Here is a 23,164-nt window from a genome sequence, read left to right as displayed (position 1 = left end):
AAATATGTGCAAGCTTGATAACATGAAGCAAAGACATACAGATATACATGGCCAAGTCTGGTTGKTTTTTTTATGTCGAGGTTTGTAATATTTGTTGCTTTTCTTAATGCTTGTATTACTTCCCAGTTAGATTCCTTGAGAATCTGTTTACTTCTGTTCTTTTTGTTTCCTTGCTTTTATTTTTTATTAAAGTTTCTAATTCTTACAGTTGAAAAATTCTTCAAAGTATGACTCCATTTTTCTACTGACTCTGAATATATAAAATAACAAGTACCTAAATCTTTTTATTTTATTTTAGGCCAAACTTATGATTTTCCCAGCTTTGACTTGAGCTCAGAAAGCTGTAAGGGAAAAAGCTGGGAGAAGCCATTTCAATTCTCACTTGAAAAGCAGAGAAATTCATGGTGATACCATACCATCACAAGAGGCCAACGAGTGAGCCATGGTTTTTACTTTTACCAGAGCTGGGACTCTCATGCAAACATCACATGACATTATGGGCCATTGGAAACTTAATAGGGAAGAATACTTTACCTCTGAGCATGAAGAGTTTTGTGGGTCACTGGGTGCAATTGTATTCACAGCCAATATAAATGACTGCTTGAGGCCTGTACCAACGGGAATTTTGCCCATTCTCTGTGAGTCGTGACCCAATTTTACTCTCTGAGAGAAGGGACAGCTGGAAAAACAACCGATCCCTTCTTGCATGGTACTCTGTACTCTGCATAAGCATTGCTTGGAGTATCTGTGCTTTGTTTTTCTTGAATACTCTTGCCGTTAAAAAGTACTGATTAGAAAAACTTAATTTGTGCCTCTAAGATCAATGGTGACAGCTAAGCTTCAATAATTCATACTAATTGTAGGGAAATCTCTTTGGGAATATGGAGTTTAATGAACTACTTGGCAGGGCACTATGAGAACAAGTTAGAGTTGAAGGCCATGGAGGGACTGTACAAGGAAGTCTTCATTCTCTGCATACTCCAGGAAGGAAGATTCAAGGACAGTCCTACAGAAAGGCTGGATGACTGTTGTTCCCWGGAATGACACAGTGATACCAGCCAAAACCTTGTGCCCTACAGAAACTACAAATGAGATGTCATAAGAGCTCCATGGCCGCCCTGGACTTTCTAGTTGTGAGGAGGAGATTAAAAGTTACCACTAAAATAAGGAAATAAACCAACTTGATATGAAATGTTTCCTTTTCTTGACAAAATGATGTGCCTCCCTTCCAAAATTAGTCTAACCTGAATCTCACCTTGGAGAACATTCAGTCTAAGGGATAAAAATCATTTTTTTCTCTCAATAGCATTATCTCCTGACTTCAAAGTCTGTAATAGAGCATTCATCTGGGGCCAGTAAGAAGCCATTCTAGTCCATGGCTCTTCCAGGTTGCAAAGGTTCATTGATCCCATTTCTAGGCCTAAAGTGGGAGATTTCCTTTGGTTTCTTCAAAGACCTTACATGTTTTTATATGGAAAAGGTTCTTTTTATCTCTGAGGCATGGCTTTACAATCATTCCAGTACCTCACTCACAGCAGTAAAAGCAAAACTCTAAGTTCTCTGTATAAATAAAGAACAAATAAAAGAAAATGCAAGGATTGATATTTAAACATACATGAACACAGGCTTTTTAATATAGTCCTTTTGAAACTCTGTATTGATTTTCTTACCTCTTGAGGCTCTTGACACTGAGATGCTAACACCAGGAAAGATCTTTGTGCTTGGAAAGCAGCACGGACCATCTCTGCCTGTAAGAAAAAGAAGAATACGAATTAAACCTTACCTGTAACTCACAATAGCTCTTTCTGGCAGCTCAAAGTCAAATGTGACAGCTCAAATCCTTTTGCTGCTTTTCATCTAAATCACAGCAACACTGACTGGCAAAAATATATTACCGTACTAGTTTAGCTGTAAGTTTTTTTTTGCAAATCTATCTTCCGCAGATTGGAAATAAAATGAGTTGATTTGCATGCACTCAAATCTCATTTAGATGATTAATCAGAGGAGGACTCAATTCTCATTTTTAACCCTTCAGAGAATGTCTAGGCATTTTAATGGCAACGTTTATATTCTGAATGCACAATAACAATGTGTTACTCCCAAGACACCTGCGACCTGCGACCTCCACCTGCTGAACTGTAGCTTAAAGTCTGTAAAGATGTTTAGGAAGAGTTGAGCTTGGCACATTTTTGAGGGACTCTTCACTCCTTCTATATGCAGATCTTAAGATCAAAGGCAGTGACAGATGGCAGCTGATGATTTTTGGGCAATCTCCCCTCACAGGACCTGAGAATTTGAATTAAATCTCCATTTGACAAAATGTTTACATGATAACAATGTGAATTAGAGCTAAATCTCTACACTCCCTAGTGTTCCAGTTCCTGTTTTTTTTTTTTCTTTTTCCTTTTTTTCTTTTGAACACTGTACATCTTCTGTACCTTATGAATGATGTACATTGATTAGTCACCTACACCTATATACCACCTCTAATCAGTACATCACCTATACTTCATTCAGGTAGATGACTAGTGACTAGGAAAAAGTATTATTGGTATAAAAAAGAACTATTCATAAATAGTGTATATTGCTAAATAAAAACCAAACCTAATGAAATGCTGTTAAGTTAATCTGATATGAATGGGTACATTTATAGACACTTTGTGAAAGGGTGGGGAAGCTAATGCTGTTTTTCCTTGGGGTTTCTTCAATCTAAAAAGAAAACAAGGAAATTTTATATACARGCCTATGTGGATGCAACTTAAAATACATAAAAGTCAGGAAATTCAAAGTTATAGCAGAGTAAAACAGCCAGATTCTGTTTATTCATCTTAAAACATGATGGCATGAATAAAACACAATTTGTTAGGACGAAAATCACTGCAAGGAAGGATGGTAAAAGAGGCCCAACTTGGCCAGTAATTGGGGAGAAGGGGATGTTATTGCCTGACAGGCTGAGATTTGGAAGAGGGTAATCATCCCTATAAATGGATGAAGAAATAAATAAGGGAAAATTATATGAGTATAGGAGACTTAAATTTTCCAGACATAGACATAAATACCATCAATAATGGCAAGGTTCAGATATTCTTGGACATTTCAGAAGACTGACTTTTTGGTACAGAAAGTTATAAATCAACAAACTATAGTGCTATTTTAGGCTTAGATTTYGTGAGTGAGGAGGATCTTGCAAAAGAGCTGACCAAAAAAATAATATTCTAGGAGGAAGTGATCACAAACTGATTCAATTATCCTTAAAATGCAAGATGGACAAAAATAGGTTTATAGCTAAAGCTTGGTATTTTAGAAAGGCAAGCGTTTAGAAAATAGGAAAATCAGTGAGTGAAGGTGACTAGACTGAGGAACTTAAAAGATCTGAGTGCAGGAGAAGGATAGATTTACACTAAGAATGGAAATACTCTACGCATGCTGTGCAGAATGGAGAACTTGTAGGAAAAGGTTTGTATGTCTCTGGATGAATAAATAACTAAAGGAAGATATTAAGAATAAGCTCAGAACCTACAAAGGATGGGAAAAGGCTTTGATTATCAAGGATTGTCAAGCAGAACTATCTTTTAGGGACTATATAATGTAGAAACAAAGGAATATTGGAAACCTGTACCTTAAGCAGAAAAATAAAATAAAGCCATAGGTTTATTTAGCTAATGGGACCAAAAAAAGTGATCAAGGAAAGAACGGAGGCCATTGCAGTGGCCTCAAGGCTAATTTGGGCATGCCTACACTACTCTTGAAATACAACTTACCAGTTACTGAATAACTACTTTGCCTCCATTTTTCAAGGAAGTTGATGTACATGAGGATAATGACAGGGTAACTAAGGAAAATGATAATACAGCAATGGAATTACATCATTCAAGTGGGAAGTCAAATATATATAGCTTAGCATGACAAAATTGTGTGGTTTTTATCATCTTCATCCTAGAGTACTGAAAATAGTAACAGATGAAAGCACAAGTAGAAAATATTTATAATAAATATAATTTGAAGATAGTACCAGATGACATAAGCGTGCAATGACATGCTGGACAAATATGTTCAAAAAAAGGGAAAAGGAGCGACTCAAGTGATTTCATCCCTGTTAGTCTGACTTCAACATTCTGCACATTTAGAACAGATTCTAAATGAATGATTAAAAACACAGACGCAAATTAAAAATGGGTGAAATTACAGTGTGTTTTTATCAGTGGTAAAAGTCTGTTACTTTGAGGGATTGTTTCAAGGATAATACATGTAGCTAATATATATAGCTATTGCATAAAATGCTTATTGCAGGTCCTCATGGGAGATTYTTACTTCAAGTGGAAATGATACAAATTAACATAAAAACTCTTGATTGGATAAGAAGCTGAAAAAAGAGAGACAACAATAGGATATGTTGTGGAAGGTGTTATTTGGGAGGAGGGAAGTTGCTAGTTGTGTTACTCAGGGATCAGCCTTAATCAGCTATCAATATGCTTATTAGAGTTCTAAAGGAYGAGTTAGCCATGACCTCATGAAATTTGTGGGCAACACAAAGTTAGAAGGTATTTATATTATCAAGAAGGACTGACTCAACACTTGAGAGGAATAAGMAAACGATACAGATAACATGTCTGCAATAATATTTAGCAGCCCCCATGTAAAACAAGGCAAAGAATTGTGGCTGTTAGGTTGGAAGGGCTGGAGGAAGACTGGGACACTCAAGCCAAAGAGCCACTGGGCCACTGAGGTGGCTTTGTGAGAAGACCTTATGCAGGTCTAGAATGGATGTGGCAAAATATTTCTAGAAGAGCTACAGCAGCGTTAGTACCATTCGCGTTAGTACTATTTGAGAGGACATTTTAAGACTTCTTCTCAAATACTGTCTGCAGCGCTAGCTGCGTTAAAAAAAGATGTGCTTAAATCAGAACTGATGCAGAGAAAGCCTATTTGCATGTTTAGAGCATTGCAGTATCTGTCTTACAAAGATAAATTTGAAGTTTCACTTGTTTTGCTTAGCAACATAGTGGCTGAGGAATATGATGATTCTTTCCCATATGGTAAACATCAAAGAGAAGCATAATATCAGCACATGATTACAGGTCTGTAAACTGGGTCATAAATAATCCTTATCTCAAATTTAGTGAGGTTTAGTAGAACCTCACTGTCTAAGCAGTGAGGTTTAGAAGTGATCTTCCAAATTGCTACGAAGAACCAATACTTTTTTAAGATAGAGCTTCATTTGCTGATGGAAGAGAATATAAAACAAAAACAAAGTGCTCCTAGATACAGAAAATCAAGCTTGTTTTATGACAGAGCAGAACCAGCTGAAACCCTTTTAGTTTTAATGAATTATAACAATGAAGCAAAACTGCACAGGAATCACGAGTAAATTTATCACAGTGAAAAATAATTCAAACTTCCACACATCCATCTGCTGATAGAAATGGGCGTATTTTGGAGCAACAGGCATTTATCACCTAAAAATTTTGGGTAGTCCTTTTGGCATTCTGGGTATTACACGCGGGTACGGCAATCATCAGGCAGATGCTTCAGCTAAGGTAAACATTTTGAAGGAAGCAAGTTYCTCAAAGTGCTTCCTGCTCTGCTTTTACCAGTTTGCCATACAGGCTGGAAGAGAAGGGCAGTGCCCATGGGCCTGAACGCCAAGACTGCGTAGCATCCCAGTCTCTGCCTCAGTTTCCCTGTCRGTAAACTGTGGGTTAAGGTGTATGAATCCCTCATCTCAGGTGTGCTAGACAGATTAGTCAGGTGAGTAACATGCTCTGAAGAGAATTCTGACATATTCAGTGTCAGCTCAATTATGTTCCTGTCAAAATCCATAACTGGCTGGAAGGACCCAGCCAGCGACCCAGCTGTGCCCACCACAGCAGCAGTTAGCAGGGACAGGCCTCTTTACAGTTAGCCCTGCACACGTCAAAGGAGGAATCGCACCKCTCAGAGATCACTTCCACAGGTTTAATCTGCTCCCTCGCCATACGACACTYGCTTTTGCTTTTTTGCAGAAGCCACTGCTCAAAAAATTGCCAAAAGGCTCTGTGAAAGTCACTTCACAGTGATGACGCCTCTGACTCGCGTAACGTAGGGCGAGTACRGACTCCAGGCAACTCAGCGCTTTTTCAGACCGAGTTGAACTTAGACGCACTGAACTTGATGCTTAAACAGCTCTAAGTTTGGTTCGGGGCTGCTCAGTTCGCCAGAGTAGCTACGATCTTCGGATCTGTCTCTTTCTCTGTTTAAACGTTTTATTCAATCTAAGTTGCCCGTCACCCTGGTATCCAAGTACTAATAAATACAAGTATTATTTATGTGACAACAGTCTGGCCAAATACAAGAGGAAGTTGGACACATGCATTCAGATCTCCAGTTACAAGTAAGTTCAATCTTAGGAAAAAATAATAAAACTAAATAAAAGTAGGAGAAACAAAAAAAGGGATTTCCTAATGAAATTTTGTYGAGAATATTACCCTACTGACCTGATAATATTAAATTTGATGAATAAAATTGTATTTAATAACATACTTCCTCAGAGTCATACCACTGAGAAACATAATGTAAACACCTGAATCCACTGACTTCTACTGTTGGACAATAATATACTGCTGCATATATATACACACTCCTACATTAACTGTGAAAATTTGCAAATCTATCTAAAATTTGCAAATACATATCTGTTTACTTATAAAATATTCTTCACATCTTTATTCTGAAACAAAATGTTAAAGAAGAAGTGAGGTGAAAGGATTGGGAGTTAGTAGTTCAAAGTTCTAATCATAGTTTCTCCGGAAATAATTGTGGATCTTTTGGGTCTAGCAAAAGACACAAGGACTGATAGCAAATGAAAATAACAAATGGAACTCCACTGCTATGAGCAAATACCCTTTCTCTAAAGAGACCAGTACCGCCAGAGAAGAGAAAAAGTCTGTCTTTGGCTACTTTTTTGTGTTCAGGAGGCTCTTCAAAATGAARTGATGAGGTGGCTGGTGGCTTTAAGGGACAAGCAAGAAATGGGAAAAGAATGGAGTTCAGATTAATTATGGGWTCACAGAAACTATCCAGACCAGCCGCAGAGACAGTATTTATGTTATACAGCTAATTGGCTGATGTAGATTTTTTTTTTAAATTGGTCCAAATGCTGAAGAGTCAGTGGCAGTTCTCCAAACAGTGTACTTTATACTGGAAAAGGAAAGGAAAGAAAAAACTGCTACCTTTCTCTCACAGGTTCATATGGAAAACGGGGTTGAAATTCTGATCAAAACTGAATTTTGCCACTGATTCTGATAGAGCTAGACTCTTCCCCAGATAATTTCTTTTCTATTTTCAGTCGGACACATTTGGCTACCACCAATCAGCCGTTCTCTGTTACTGTTTTTTTTTTTTAAGTGTTTTTCAGCTTCCATGGCTATGTCTATATTAGGGAAGTTTTGCTAAAATTTCTCAGCATTGCTACTGCCAGTCCAGTGCCAATCTAAGGTTGTAGCAGTGCTGGTCTCTCTAGCTGTTTGTATCTGCCAATGCATTAACCACTGTGTCATGTAACTGTGCACAATGCTAGCCAACATTACTTACTTGCTGCTTTTGAGTAGCATATGCATCTAGCTTCACTATCTTTACCTTTTAATAATGCTACTTGTGAATTAAAACACTCAGAGCTCTTACAGCTCTTAGATCTGATGGAGCTCCAACCATACGGATCCTAAAGATCTTTCAATGTTAATGACCCAAGGCAGGTAGATAAAATTTGGGGGGGTAAATCCCTGTTCATCTATTTGCTATTTTATTCCACCTTATTAAAAACAAACAATATAGACGAACCGGAGACGTGATGTATTTCTAGCCTAGTCAGTTCCTTTACATAAATTATGGAATTGTTGCCTTAGCGAAAAAATATACAGACTCTGCACCATAAAAATCCATAGTCTACTCAGGGTTACAGAATTTACTCTAAATTCCACTACCTTTGAGAGACATGAACTGCTCTTATTCATCTCCAGGGATTGCTAACTTTAAAACCTAATGAATATCATTTAAATGTCAAATTTGTTAAATAATTYCTTATTTACCTCAGTGGCAGAAACATATTTTGTATGTCTGTCATGTTTCAAACATGTAAATATTCAACTGCAGGGCCACTGAGGCTACTGGTTGCTGTTAAGCGAAGCAGTAGGAGACCATGTTCTCCCAAAACATCTCTAATAACTTCCACCCACCGGAGAAGAAGAGCAAGTCCAGACCAAAACCCTTAACTAGCTGTTGCTCTCCTAAAGCCTAAACTGCTTTTTTATCTTTCAGACTCCACAAATATCTTTAATAACAGCCAAAATCCAGAACRATTTTGACCTCTATTCCTGTCACCTTTTCAGGAAGTTCTGACAACAGATGTAGTGCATTGAGAGTTCAAGATTCCAGAAGATGCAGCATAGAAAAACAGAGAGAAATATGTGCAGAAATAAATAGTCCAGACATTACGGAAGATGTGATCTATTCACAAATTAAAGAGTTTTTTTGTTTTCAATACCTTTATTCTCTTAATGGTTTTGAAGATACTCAAGAATTCAAGACTGTCATTCACATTGCAGATGACTGTCTTCTGCAAGGGGCCAGTCACATGCTGGAGATTTCAAAGCCATCTCATTGCACAACATATGGTCATGGATCTACATTTAAAGAACTTCTCAGTAGAAGTGAAAGATGCTACGGCATATTACAACACCTGAGCTTCTAAATGCTGGTGCTAATGCATAGACTGGACATAACCCAAACTGATTCTCAGCYGTGCAGAATTTGTGCTCTGAAAGTCATGTTCTGATTTTGCAATATATAATTGTAAATTATTTGATAATTGTAAAAAACAAGCAGCTGATAAAAACATCGTAAAAACTAACATAAAAACACCATAAGAAGAAATGTCTTCTCTACAGTAGAGAGAATACATCACTAAACTGATGGCACAAGGCCATCATTGTTGGTTTGAACTTCTAACAACAAAAGACTCTGTCACAGCAAATTTAAGAGTTTTAGAGTACGAGTAACAGCAAATAGTGATYAGGTTGTTTTTAACCTGCCTCCAGTTTGACCTCCCTAGGACCCTTGAAGAGAACTATAAAATATAAATATGAAACATAAAACAATGACAACTCAGAAAAGCATGCAAATTTACAAGCAGAATGAATTTAACAAGTGACACTAATGAATCACATATCAAAGGTTATACCATGACAAAGATATAATTTGTTTGGAATGAATTGGTGTGAGAGCACACAGAAAGGGGTAAATGGATGGACATCCCCCAACCTGCATACAGGTTTACAAAAGACAGAAAAGGTCTTCCTGAAAAAGCTCTACCTCTTCACCCTAACTAGCCTGACAAAAACAAGCAGGTTTGTCAAAGAAAGCCAGGAAAGGAAAAACAACCCACTCTAGGATTTCACTAGAGAACAGAAACTACTGTACATTCAAGTTTTCTAATTCCTCACAGACTTCCAAAYCTTCTATTTTCTAACATTACTTGGAGCTAAATTTTGTATTTCTGAAAGCATGCATTACTTCTTCAAACCAACAGCATGCACTGAACAGATGAAGTTTGAACTTTGGCTGTTATCAAGAACAACCATTTTTAAAATCTCATTCCTTTTCTTCCATGGAAACCCGAGTGCAGAACTCTTCGGTAGCCCTGATTGTCTGTGTTGAGGATTTATTTGTGGAGAGATCTCACTTCCCCGAGGAAAGGCAAACCTACATTTCATACATGGAACAGAAACCATAAACTAGCACATCTGCTCACAACCACAGAGGTCTCTGGGATGTGCAGGTCTCTTCATTTGTACAAAAGTTCTTTTGCCTGCACTGGCTACAGGCATCCTGGTTATTTCTCTGATGGGCTGGTTTCGCCCCTGAGCCTGCTGCTAAGCAGTCCCACTCCTTCTCCAGCTATGGCCTCAGAAACCTCAGAAACCAATAAAGCTGCCAACCTCTGATGACAATATTTCAGAAAAGCTATGRTTCAGAGGCTTTAGGATGTCATACATGTGTTCCTGATATAATTAAATGTAAGTTATAGCGACTTTAGATGCTTATCTCAAAAAAAAAGGTTATAGCACTTATTGAGGTATCACTTCACAAATACTCTTTTAACAGTGTTCACAAGGCACCCACCCTACTGAGGAGTTAACTTTGACTTTCTCTGGCTGACAAATGTGAAATTCTCTGATATATAGACTGGAGAACCAGCTATTTCTAAGAAATTGCTATGTCTTTAGGGTGAGATCTTAGATAAATAGACTGAACAGCTTATGTGCATGTCCTCCCTCTTACACCGTTCAGGACAATTTTTGACGTTATAACCTATCTCATTCTGCAAGCCGTTCCACAGAGCTCCTTGAAACTACTTAAGGTTAAAGGTGGCAGGATTTGTCTCCTTGTGACTTCACTTCCAGTTGTATTACTCTGGAAGAATCCCAGAGCAAAAGGTACTAGCATAGAAGGAAGTTCAAAGCTTCATGTTGACACAAATTTAAGGTTTCTTCCCACTTGAAGCATGTGTTGCTTTTCAGAGGTGCTAAATACTAAAAGTCCACGTTGACTTCAAGAGTGGAGCTCAGCCTCTCTGACAGGCAAGTTACCTATATGCACTGTGATGCAACTGAAAAGCAAATCCGACCTAAGGTCATTCTCTAAATAGGCCATATATTAAAAAACAAAACAAACAAAAAAACCCAACGGTTTTTGTTATAGCTCCAGGATTTGGAATRAAACATAAAATGAAACTTATGAAACAAACTAGCAAAAATTAATTAAACTGTTTTCAGGTCAGATTAACTGTGGAAATACATAGTTCAATTTATTAGTCAGGAGACTAACAAAATAGCAGTGACAATGACGTGATATTAATCTATCCTAATGGATTCTTCAACATTTAAAAATCTGGTCATATTGATCATGCAGTGCAAACTGGATGAAAAGAGGCAACACGCATTTATAGCCGCATTCTATCCTCATCACTCCTGACAGCACTCCCAGCTTATTTAAAACAACATTCAAACTGCACATTGGTTTCCCTTGTGGCTTAATTCTCATTATTCACTGAACTCCTTTTTACTAGAAACTGACTGAAGAGCCAGATTCTGAGCTCATTGTTTGCATTTCTGCTGACTACAATGAACAGCCTTCTCAGTTTCCAAGCCCAGCATTTCTATACACTCAAAACAGTTGCAGCCACCAACTAACAAAATAAAATCAGGTCAGTGATGGGGAGGCAGGATGAGTGAAAAGAGCATGCACGTGCTTTTTGAAAAGAATGAGCCTGAAAATTAATAAAGATCTGCTCATAGCCTGAAACAACAAGTGACATCAAGCAAGCATGAGAGATAAGCATCACAGCATGGCATCCAGAACAGAAAAAAAATTGTAAAAAAAGACCATTCATGGATGTATATTTTTCAGCTTTAAATAAAGGGGCATAAATACTGTTATAGCTGCAACGTGAAAAATTGTAATTCTTCACAGAAGAAATAAAAAGTATGCGCAGTGGTGTTGGCAAAGAGAATTGTCAGGTACAATAGCATCATCCTGATGAGGAAAGAAGGTAATGCTGTCTCTCTCTTCCTCTGTGTTAGCTTTCCTGATGGGTTGAGATGGTTTTATTTTTTGCCTGTGGTTCACTGGAAATTACTGTTGTAAGCACAGACTTCACTGTTCAGAGGATGAGTGCCTAAGATGACAGCCACCTTTGCCCTTCCAATCCTGGACTGCTTTGAATCAGAACAGCACACCTTAGAGAGAAATATAAAAGTCTGATTGATTAACTTACAAGGGTTTCTAAAGACTTCCCCGTGGACCTTGGATCTCTGCCAACTGGATGTCTGAAAATCTCCCAAACAAGCTTCTCCCCACTTTCCACCACGAAGTTTCCTATGCCAAGGCCTGCAACAGGCTTGTTCAGACACAGCCACAGTGTGTTTGTGGCAGTGAACGCAGCCAGTCCATACACCAAAGCTACCTCCAATTTTGCTAACTGATTTAGCTGTATAATTTTATCACTTCATGATTTTTGGTTAAGCTGAAGCAGTGGTTTTCAACCTGTGAGGCACTTATGCCTCTAGGTCTGTAGACCACCTCTATGGAATCGATGGAAAACCACCAAGAAAAACAAGCTTCCTGTCAGTAGACACAAATTTGCTCTTAAAGGGCTTCAGTGAAAGATTTTTAGAGGACACTAAATAGGAAAACAGTTAAAGCCTAATGACCTAGAGCATCTGATCTGTTCTGATTTAGAGACTTTAGATGGCTGAAAATTCATTGTATGTCTTGATAAAATGTTCCAATCATTAATTAAATTATTGGCAAAAGATGCACCTTAAATCTAGTCTGAACTTTAATCACTGAATATTATTCTGAATCCATGTTGTAGTTTAAAGAGCCCCTCACTGTCAGATTTTTTTTTTTTAGATGATCAGGTTATCTTTTAACATTTTCTTGGGCAAACATGATGGAGTTTGTTTGGTTTCTAACTACATATAAGGCTTCCCACTCTCAAATCATTCTGGTATCTTTTTCCTGAACTCTTTCCTGGCATCCTTTTGAGAACAGAAAATCCCACTGTATGGGTAACCAAATACAGACATAATCCCTGCTTTCAGAGGCCAACAGTTTTAGACCCTCATCTTAAAAATGGTTCCTGAACAAGTCTACTACTTTGCAATCAACATATCTACATATGGAGTTAGCCAGGAACAAGTCCAATATGCGAACAAGCCCTGTGAAAACAGGTTATGAAGAGCTGTTGACAGATTAGGCTGTTTGTGTTTCTGATTTCTTATGTTTCTGACGGAGGGAATGCCATATGGAACRTTCTTGTTATATATTCCCTCCCCCCTCATATTTACAGGTACTTGTTTTTGGCACCAGCGATACACAACTAAATATCCAATATTCTTGATCACCATTTTACATATCTTTCAACAGAGTGTGTTAGACTTTTGTTTCTTTCTTGCCTTCTTAAATAGGAAAAGCAAGTGGTATCACTGCAATGTCAATGTCAAGAAACAAGGGCCTGATCCTTCTCCCATTAACACTGATGGAAAACCCCTGTGCTCTCAGAGGATGCTGGTCTAGACTGGCAATACTGGCCAGCTTCTTCATGCTCAGGAGCCATTTTTATTCCCARCAAAGTATCTTATAATCAGACAAGTGTAAATCAGGTCTGTGTGGCACTACACCTGACCTAATAAATCCTGCTTGTTTTGAAAGCCAGGTCCAACCCTTAAGCCACAAGTGAAGTCATCCCTGGAACAGAGCAATCACAAGTTTTAAAACTAAAAATGATCCTTTTTCGGGATTAGTTACTTGGCTACACTGTGCATATTCTATTTCCATCTTCCTTGACATATTGAAACTAACATTCTGCATTGCTTATCTTATGAAATATCTTATAATACAGATACAAGATGAGAAATATAGCTGAATTAGTATTACAAAATCAACTTCAGTATTGATAAATTTCCTTTTTTTTTTTTCCTGATTATTTGGTTTTTCACTTTGGTGGATCACAGTATGGTTTTATATGTTTAGTCTGTTTTTTTCAGCTGTATACTACAAAAACGTTTGCCTTTAATCTTTTCTATATATTCTCTTCTTCCCTCTTGTATAGAAGGTACTTGGTTTGGTGTTTATTTCATCCAGCAGAAAATACTTATCACAGAGATGCAAAGGCAGCCTGACAGCCAGCTTCTCTTTGGGCACATTGACATCATCCTCCTCTCTGAGCTCTAATTCAACTTGCAATACAATGCCTAAAACCGCACAGCCTCTGGGCACAAAAGATCAACAAGAGAGTACACTTGTGCATTCTGCTGCCCTGTAAGCACATTGCCTTGTGAATGAGGAATCAGTCAAATAATGGGTTTGATAGCCTGTGTTTAAATAGGTAGTATAAAGTGCAAAAGTGTTTTGTGTGCACCRCAGACAGGAGATCCTGTTAAAGTTCATGGATATGAAAGTCCATTGGCTAATTCCTCAACCTCTCTCCCAGTAAARGGATATTTTATGTGTATTCATGTGTATTCAGCACTCATTCACACAATTTCATGTGTAGTTACTACTCCTCAGAAGAAACAAGGAAGCTATAATGTTTCAGAGCTTGGCCAATGGGCCAAACTGGAGCTGCAATGCATGCTGAGTGCATATATAGCTAGTAGAAGATAAACCCTGCCCTCAGGACTGAGGCGAACATAGCTTCCCCTGCTAACACCGATCACCGACCAGTGCATGTACACAGGGAACCCCTACCTGTTGGACTACTTGCTGTAAATTGCTGCTCCATGGTAACTTATTTGTATAGTCACACATGTAATGAGTTGTATCTTAATCCTCTTAAAAAAAGAAACAAGCTAACCAACTGCCTTTTTATTTCTGAATTTTCAGAACCCGCAGTGTGGTTGCTTGTCTGTCTGACTTCTGCATTTCCCCAGCTGGAAGATGATGGAAGAGAGGGGGAAAGAGGCCTTAGTGTTTCTGCAGTTTTCCTTTCAAAGATAAATAGCTTGGACGAGAGAAGAGAGAGTGTAACTGAAACCACCCTGACAATCTGTTCTTTGAACTTGCGGGGTTGGGAGGTTAAAGGATTTTTACAAATAAACAATAATAAAAAAGACAAGTATCAGTCTGTGTGTTTAACAGGAAGGCTGTAATTCTGCTCTGCTCTGTGCCATATAAAATACTATAATACGGAAATCTTACATTATCTGTCCTTCGCTTGTAGAACAAGTACATTCTCTTCTTATCATTAAGTCTCATCTGGCACATTATTCAAACTCAAGCCAAAGTACCCCATCACTTGAGATATCACAGAAACAAAAAAACAATGTGAAGAAGCTCATAATAAACACAAAAACTTGCTTCTTGACCTTCTAACGTCCTGCTTGCTTTGCTTTGATGGGGCCAAGGGTCTATCAGATCTGCTTGACCAACTTCCTCACTGGGATGCAATCTGAAGGCAGAYCAAGTCTTTCACGAGTAGCTCTTCTTCATCCTCAGCACACGCTGTGAGTGGTGGATGTGGCTGGGCAAACAATGACGAGACTAGCGTCTCCATGATCTAGCAATMAGCCACTGCTATCGTATCTGCTGGGCATGAGCAGCCAGTGTAGCCAATTCACTTTAGATCCAAAGCCTATTTTGTATTGCTTTTAGACCCACTATACTGCTTTTATACTTTTTTAAAAATATATTCTTACATTTTATTTTGCTCTTGCATTCCCTCAATCTGACAGAAGAATGGTCTAGCATTGGCACACATAGTCCATCAGCTTGAGGGCTGTTCTAACCTGTAATAGTTGGTGACAGCCTCCAAGACACTGTTATGTCAGGCCAAGGACAGCTGGTTGGCAGCAGTGCTGGCCCATATTCCCCCACTGGCTTCACATGGTCTCTTTGACATGGGCAGCATACAAGTGGATTCATAAATTCTGTGCCACTTGGGGTCTTTGTATTCCATAAAAATACCCATATAATAACCACATTTTTATCCCACAGGGACAGGACAGGAAAAGGATCTAATCTTAACCATTTAGGATAACTTTTTTTAATAGAGTGAATAAAAATCCTAGCCATTTATTCTTTCTCTCTTTTAAAAAGTGGTTAGTTACTTTAATACAGTTGATCTTAGAAGTTCACCACTGCATATACTGTAATTTGAATCAGAAATACATTGCCCATTAGACTGAATCTAAGCAGAGCTCTTCTTTGATAAACTGATCTTTGTAAAATCCACCATGCTGCTGTGTTTAACAGGGCTAAGAGCTAGCTATCAGTTCTCGTCTTCATTTTGTTCTCTTTCAATAGACTATTTAGGGTGCAGTAAGCTAAAAAAATAGGACTGGGGCACTCCAACAGATATTAGTTATGGCTGTATTCTTCCTTTCACGAGAAACACAAACCACACAATCCTTACATCAATCAGCATGAAATACATCATGTTAAATCCCTTATTTCTTTAGCATAATATGAAGTCTCTCCTTCTCTCATATTACCATTCTGGTCAGTCAGGTATGTGAGGTTTTCTAGGCAACAGGTGTTTTTTGAAATAAAATACAACCTTCCCTTCAGCTCATTATGTGGAAGAGACAGCAGCTGCAAGCATAATGCTGAGGACACATGGTCTATAAGACACTCAGAAGAAAAACACTCCTTGTTCCACTTGTTAAGGTAAAGCACAGATGTTGCTGCAGTGATAAGTAGGAGCATAAGGCAACCACAGTCTGCTTCATGTTGTAAATTCAGAATCTAAGATTTCGGAATATTTAATAGGCTGCAATCAAAATCACCAGTTTCTTTGTGTAAGAGAAAGTTGTCTTATCTCACACTCCTGAACAAATATTCCTTATTACAGTTTGTATTACACTATCATCAACAATATGCTAGGGCTGTCCATAGACTTGGCAGATAAATTATAAATATTCTTTTATATGGASTCAGTGACAAATGTGTAAATTAATACATTTACAGATTTATGCTATTTACAGATAATTTAAACTAAAAAAAAATTTAGTCATTTGGAATTTTAAATGCAATTCTTTCCCTGTTTAGTTTTTGGGTGCACTAGCAACATGCACTACTAAGGCTATTTACATATCTTGCAGTTTTAGACTATTGAGAAATCAACTGCAAAAAAATGGTGTCTAATGAACTTCAAGACCAATGCTAAAACAGATCCTCTCCAGGATCTGTTCAAGGGATCGACTCTCTGCTCAGTTAGCTGAAATTTTTTTAATTACTACTTTTTCCCTAATTTCTTTTAAGGGCAAAGTAGATAAATACTGGCTTACAGTATCACAGTAAAGGTGAAAAGGCTTTTTCTAATAAGAAGGAAATGCAGTATTTCCTTAAAAACAGAAGAACCTCTAAAATTGTCCCACCTCCTTAGTCCCTCCAATCTTTTAGGCCTATCTAAACCAGAAACTCTACCCTACTAACAAAAATATGTAATACCGCAGAGAAAACACAGCTCACAAAACAGTCACAGATCTCTTGTTCCATGAACCGGTTACTTTGGCTGCCTTGCGAAAAATATATACTGCCTTTGCAATTCCAGTGGCTTGCAGGACTGCCTGCTTTTCTGGCTACAGAGTACGTGATGTGGAGTAGCAGCTGCAATGAATTGGGCAATGATTAATAAACAGGGAAAAAGGCCTGATGGCATGGAGCTACTAGGAAAAGTGAAAAGCTTCACACTCCTTTAGACCCAGCTCAAACTGACCCTGTCTCTTCTGTTTTTTTTTCCAAAACCTATATTGATAAGCTGTTGTAAACTACAGTAAGATGTCATCATTTGTCATTCTATCACCACCAGCTTTAGAGAAGACAGGCTTAAAAATAAAATCAAACAAACAAGCTCTGATCACAACATACTATAAAAAAGGTTATAAAGTTATTTCATTATGAACCTACCATCACCTACTGTTTGTTACTTACTTGTTGATTCTTGTTCTGAACTGTATTACTGTCCAGCAAAGGGCTTAGCAGCGAAGAGGACCATTCAAATGGCTTGCAATTAAGAATATTTAYGTATTTTGCATACTGAGGCTGCTGAGCTTTGGTGCTGGAGAAGAGGGGCAGCCTATTTTTATGTAACCATATAGCCACTAGCCCTTCCTCAATGAAACGTCTGAGTGAGTTAGGTCAACRTTATTACTGGTATAAGAAACAGTAATTCAGACAACTGCTATTAAGATTCTCTTATACTCTGCAATCAAGGCAGATGATACAAATCCCAAGACTCGTACACATATTGTGGGGGAAAACGTGGATAAATACTCACATGTGTCTTCACATCACCTTCAAGAATCTTGCTGTACCTGAGAAACGCAGCAACACTCCCATTCAGCAGCCTATCAAAGGCTTCAACATATGGTGCTAACCCTTGGAAGAAAAGCATTCCATTATAATTGGTTCATAAAGTACATAATGTAGAGAACTTTSCTTTGTAGCACATGGGGGAGAAATACCATAGAAACAGGGAGGTTGCTTTAACCTAATTTCTGCTGTACTCATTGATTTATGAAATCTGTGAAAAAGCTTGTATAATGATTTTTTTTCTAACTAGAAGGAAAAAAAAAAACCCTGCTTCCAGTAGAACTTGGCTAGGAGTATGAAGAGAATTTAATCTGTATACTATAAGTGGCAAGCCTCTTTTGTGTTAAAATAACAGGTGCTAAAGTAAACATTCCTCAGCCCTTCAAAGGCCCAATGGCCTGATAAACCTGTCTTAACAAAATTCTATTATGGTACATAAAACAAACATCATCTCTTAAAAAGAATGTCCTGAACAACTATTTTTATACCACTCACTCATTCTTGAAGCTCTTTATATTGTTTGGTGGCCATTAATAATAAGTAATTCAATTTCCAGGTAAGACTGAGTCTTCAGATAACCACAGTTCTATTCCGCACCTGAAAGGAATCAATCTGCTGCCGGTCAATTTATGCAATAAGATGCGGCATTGTAATCTCCTTATTTTGTTGTCTGACCTTGCAAAACTGTCACTAGAGAAAGAAAACTCGAACCAGTCTTCTAGACAGCACATCCCAATGACTATGTGTGTGCTGTGTATTTTGACAGGGGAATAAAAATGCTATTTTCTTTATGACATACAGAACACTGTTTCCTGATAAAAGTGGACAATCAGAAAACCCAGATTAGACTCAGTTTCTTACATAACTGACTTTCCAAATGGCTTTATGTGATACCTTCTAAGACAGCAAAAGTAATCTTTTCCGGGATAGTTTCCAGCTCTCCCTTTACTCCCTGACATATCCTCATGTCTTGTTTATGCCTCAGAACCTTTGCCAGGTCCAGCATGAGTGACGCATGTGTGAATTTATGGCATCTGTGAGATCTGAGAGACCAAGGTTAAAATTCTTCCTAGCCTCTCTCCCTTGTTAATGAAGCCTGAAGACTGCTCTGAAGAGGTACCAGGCTTTCCCCAGAGAGTTTGCATTAACCTTTTGGCAGTATATGACAACTGGGTCCAAATTCATAATCTTGAAAGCCCTCTTTATTCCCTAAGAGTCATCTGGCTCCTTGACAGAAAAAAAGAAAAGCTCTGGCAATGAGAGTTTGCAATGGTCTGTGAAAATAATTGTAGTTAGACAGCTAGGCRGGATTTCAAGACTCCTTTTGTTCTCTTGATGTCACTCACCTTTAATTCTGAGGAATTTCTGGGCTTTCTTCCATATTAAGTGTTTACRTGTAAACCCTTCAAATGACCTGGTGTACAAAAGGTTTTAGCTGCGAAGATGCTTTCCAAAGCCGTTTAATGTTCTCTGTCAAAGTCTGTGTGTGTGTCCAAGAGAATCGTTGTAACCTTCTACTTTAGAGCAGAGTTTTAAACAGCAGCTCACCAAATGACACTTGTCCCATGTAAAAACAGAAAGCAGCTATGTTTTTTTTTAACTATTCAATACAGCTAATAGCCAAGATCATCTACTAGGATTTGCTGTAGGCTGTGCAAAGCAATTGAATGTTTGCAATTTTGCCATTGTAATACCATTTAGGAAAAAGGTAAAGATATATTTCTCCTATTTTCTCCACTATTTTGCCATTTCTGAAAAAAGTATTAATAAAAATTTCAAGCTTATTTTTTGCAATTGTAATGATCATTTGTGGGAGGGGTAATGATAGAAGAAAGCAATGTATCTTCATTCCATCCCACTACCCATTATCCATTTCATTTTCATTTCTATCCTAAAGACTTTAAAAATCTCATGTTCTTTGGCTGAGTTTTAAAACAAACAAAGAAAGAGCCCTTTTCTATAMGGCTGTCAACTCTGCAGCTCCTGTGTAGACTATGTGAATCTCTGCAGAAACACAAGGGCACTGGCATACAGAATTATGTCTGTGGGACCTAAGCACTGGTAAGGTTTGTCAGTTGGTTTCTTCTGGAGTCCTGCAGGGGTTTTAAGGCTGTCCTTCCACAAGTGGTGTATCTCTTCACTCATTTCAGCTCTTAAGTTAGGCAATGGGTATAGCAATTTTAGTGTGAGCATGTAACCCAGTGAATTGACCTCCCGTTCTGAAAGCAGCCCTGATTTTGCTGAGATTCACCTGAATTGATTTATTGTAGAAGAGAAACTTGTGTTTTTGAAAAATGTAGAGTTCCTAGTAGCAACTAATTTATCTATCATCTTCTGCATGGATCATATGTTTCTCCCTGACTTTGTTAAGGTTTACTAACTGTCTAGACTTTCTCTGAACTGTACAGACGTTACTGAAGCTTACTCTGACCTGCACGCACATCTGCTGTGGCAGCCTGCTGGAAGATGCTGCCTTCCTGCCATACAACCACACTGCTTTAAGTTAGCTGCCCCACAGTAACTGCCAGTGTGCAGGTTCTCAGCCCATGACACATGAGAGCGGGGAAGGGTCCCCTGCATGTGTTGTAGGTAAGGCCTGGCACACAGTCACTGTAAAGCAGCTGACCTTGGTAACTTGCTCCTGTGTCAGTAAAGTAGCTGCTAGCAGCTTTCTGCTCATTCTGCACAGCAGCTGAGCCCACACTGGCATGTGCTCTTCTCTGGAGAATGCAGGACCAAGGGATATGGAAAGCAAAGGAACTGAGTCAAGAAAGGGGCAGTACGTAGAGATATTGGGTGGAAAAGAAAGCTCTTGAGAAGGGTGAGGGCACCTCTATTCAGTCAATGTTAGAATTGCCATGTTTGTACGTTTATTTACCCTGCACATTTCCAGAACAACAAGAAATTTAGGGAGTGAAAAAATGTGATTTGACAATACACAGTGAATAAATGAAGGCAGATCTTTTTCAGTTGTTCTCCACTGTAGTGCTTTGGAGATCCACTTCAGAAGGGAAAACTGAAGAAAGAATACAAAATAAGGCCAAGGATATGTGGCTGCTCTTAGTGAGTAAATGCTAATGAACAGGTTCCTAATTAATTAAAGACCTTAGGCAACTAAATGAAGTAGCTTGGCACTGTGAAATTCACAGAACTGAAGAATTACGCTAGTGTTTATGTTTCTGACTTCTTCAGGAATATTTATGCTGTAAATTTTTTGGACATCTCATTTCTTCTGCTAATTGGGTTCAAACAGACATTTTCAACTGGTGAGTTATCTGTAACAGTATAAATGCTAAAATGGAAAAAAGCAATAGAACTTGAAATATGGCCAGTATATTTAAGAGACTAGTCAAATCTTGAATTTTCTAGTCTGTATTAATTTATAGTTATGTTTATGGCCAAGCTTGTCACATGTCATTTTCAAATACATTTTTTTAGATACTACTTTCTTTTAATGTGAAAGTCTTAGGAGGTGGGATTGTATTCCCTTTTATACAACAAGCACGCACTCTTCTTACAAACTATTTTTTTAATATCAGAAAAAGGCAGTATTTCAGAAAGAAGCGTGCTTACTTCCATTGACTCCATTGATCGCATCACACTCCATTCCACCAGATCTGTGTGAACCTGAAAGCAAGGATTCGAGCCGAATCACTGCACTCTCCAGTCTCTCCACCAAACCATGACTCTCTGCCATTCTGGGAAAAAAAAAAGAAAGAAAAGAAAAGGATGGAAACAGTGTTAGACCCCTCAAAATCTAAGAAAATGGGTTTTACTCCATGCTACAGCTCTGTTAGTCTTGTGTCTTTATCTTTCATCAGCTTTAGSGTAAAGCTTGTATTTTCGAAGTGATTGTTTTTCTGGCATGTAGGCAGTTACAGTGAAGCTGCTGATATGGTAACTCGTTTCTGTGTCAACAAGGAATATGTTCAGTACTCAGCCCTGGTTTTCCATTGCAGACAGCAGACACAAACCATTCTAGCGCAGCTTTGGACAGTCTATATTTGGACAGTTTATCATGAATCATGAAAATAAAATGTGTGGAAACTCCCAATCAGATATTGAGAAGACTGAAATATTTGTAAGTGTAATTGGTAGAAGGTTATGCCTACAATGATTTGCCTCAGTCATTTACAGAGACAAAAATACAGAACTGGTTAATACTTGACCGAAAGCCAGACTCTAAAGGTATAACTCCTGAATTTCGGAAAGGTATGTTCTAAAATTTGCCAGGGGCTTTTAGGCTTTGTAGGAAGACACAGCCACATCATAGTAGACTACACAGGAAGCCAGGAAGGTCTTTCATGTATTCTTCAGATGTGATTTCTTATCACTTCCTTTCTTTTTCTTAYGCAAGTCCTGGAGGCGAATCAGTGTTTCTAAAGCTTTTTAAAGCAAGTACTCATTAACCTTAGRAAAGAAAAAGCCAGGGGTGCGCTTGTGCAGCACCGTCACTGTGCTTTTGATTTAAAAGCAAACAGAAATTAGCCTAAACACTGAACAACTCACACACTTTTTTATTCCCCTGTTATACGCTGCTGAGCGCCATTCAGGAAGGCTGGGGCATGGATAGCTCTGGATTACAGTGATGCCCGTGAAGAGGAGAGGGGCAGCGGCGGTGGCGAGGGGGCTGGTGGGCAGCCCCAGCAAGGCACAACCGCCAGTCAGACGGCTCTTGGCCACAATGTATTGGCGTGCAGCTTGTAGCTTCAGGAAGGTTAGGTGCAACCAGCGTGCATGCGTGTGTGTGCACACGCGCGAGTGCCTAATAAACACCCCAACAAACACCTAATAAAYGTTGAAAGGGATAATATTTTAGAGAAAACAAAGTGTAAAGCTTGATTCCACTAAACTGGCCAATGCTACACAACCAAATGACCCAGCACCCCTTCTTCTACGTCCTCTTTCCTCGCAAAGAAGTGCCTAGATGCTATTATTAAAAAGCAGAAWAATGTGAAAAGAAGGCTTTTAATTTAGTTGTTATTATTAATAATCCTCATGAATAAAAACCATAGCATTTTTATTCTTTAAACCTAAGTATAAGAGGAGATTAGCTGCCTGGATTATGGAAACGCATGCCGAGCTCCTTGGACGAGTCATGTGTCTGTCAGCCAAGACGGGACCTTTAAGCTTTCCCCTATAAATACAGCGGCATTTGTGTTTGACCTAAAACTGAAGCAGAAGATTTTACAATGAGAAACTCTGGGGAGAAGCATTCTCATGAGAAAATTTTGGCCAGAGTTTATGGGTTTGTTCCTATTTTTGTTAAATTAAAAAAATCACCCCTCCAAAAAAGAGGCTGACAGCACACAGC

The 23,164-nt window shown here is 38.4% G+C and overlaps 1 protein-coding gene across 1 annotated transcript in view; it reads right to left on the bottom strand.

Annotated features, from left to right (window-relative positions):
- Window positions 1-21,547, bottom strand: part of CAP2 (cyclase associated actin cytoskeleton regulatory protein 2) — a 57,850-nt gene extending 36,303 nt beyond the window's left edge. The window contains exons 1-3 of the mRNA XM_085310072.1: window positions 21,424-21,547; window positions 17,816-17,916; window positions 1,671-1,748 (exon numbers count right to left, since the gene is read on the bottom strand). Of these exons, the coding sequence (XP_085166198.1) occupies window positions 1,671-1,748; window positions 17,816-17,916; window positions 21,424-21,547 (303 nt within the window). The remainder of the gene's footprint in view (window positions 1-1,670; window positions 1,749-17,815; window positions 17,917-21,423) is intronic.
- Between the last annotated feature and the right edge of the window lie 1,617 nt (window positions 21,548-23,164).

The sequence above is a fragment of the Rhea americana genome, unplaced genomic scaffold (genome assembly GCF_003343005.1).
Source record: "Rhea americana isolate MKP2758 unplaced genomic scaffold, rheAme1 scaffold_31, whole genome shotgun sequence".
Lineage (NCBI taxonomy): Eukaryota > Metazoa > Chordata > Aves > Rheiformes > Rheidae > Rhea > Rhea americana.
This window is presented reverse-complemented; position numbering and strand designations above follow the sequence as displayed.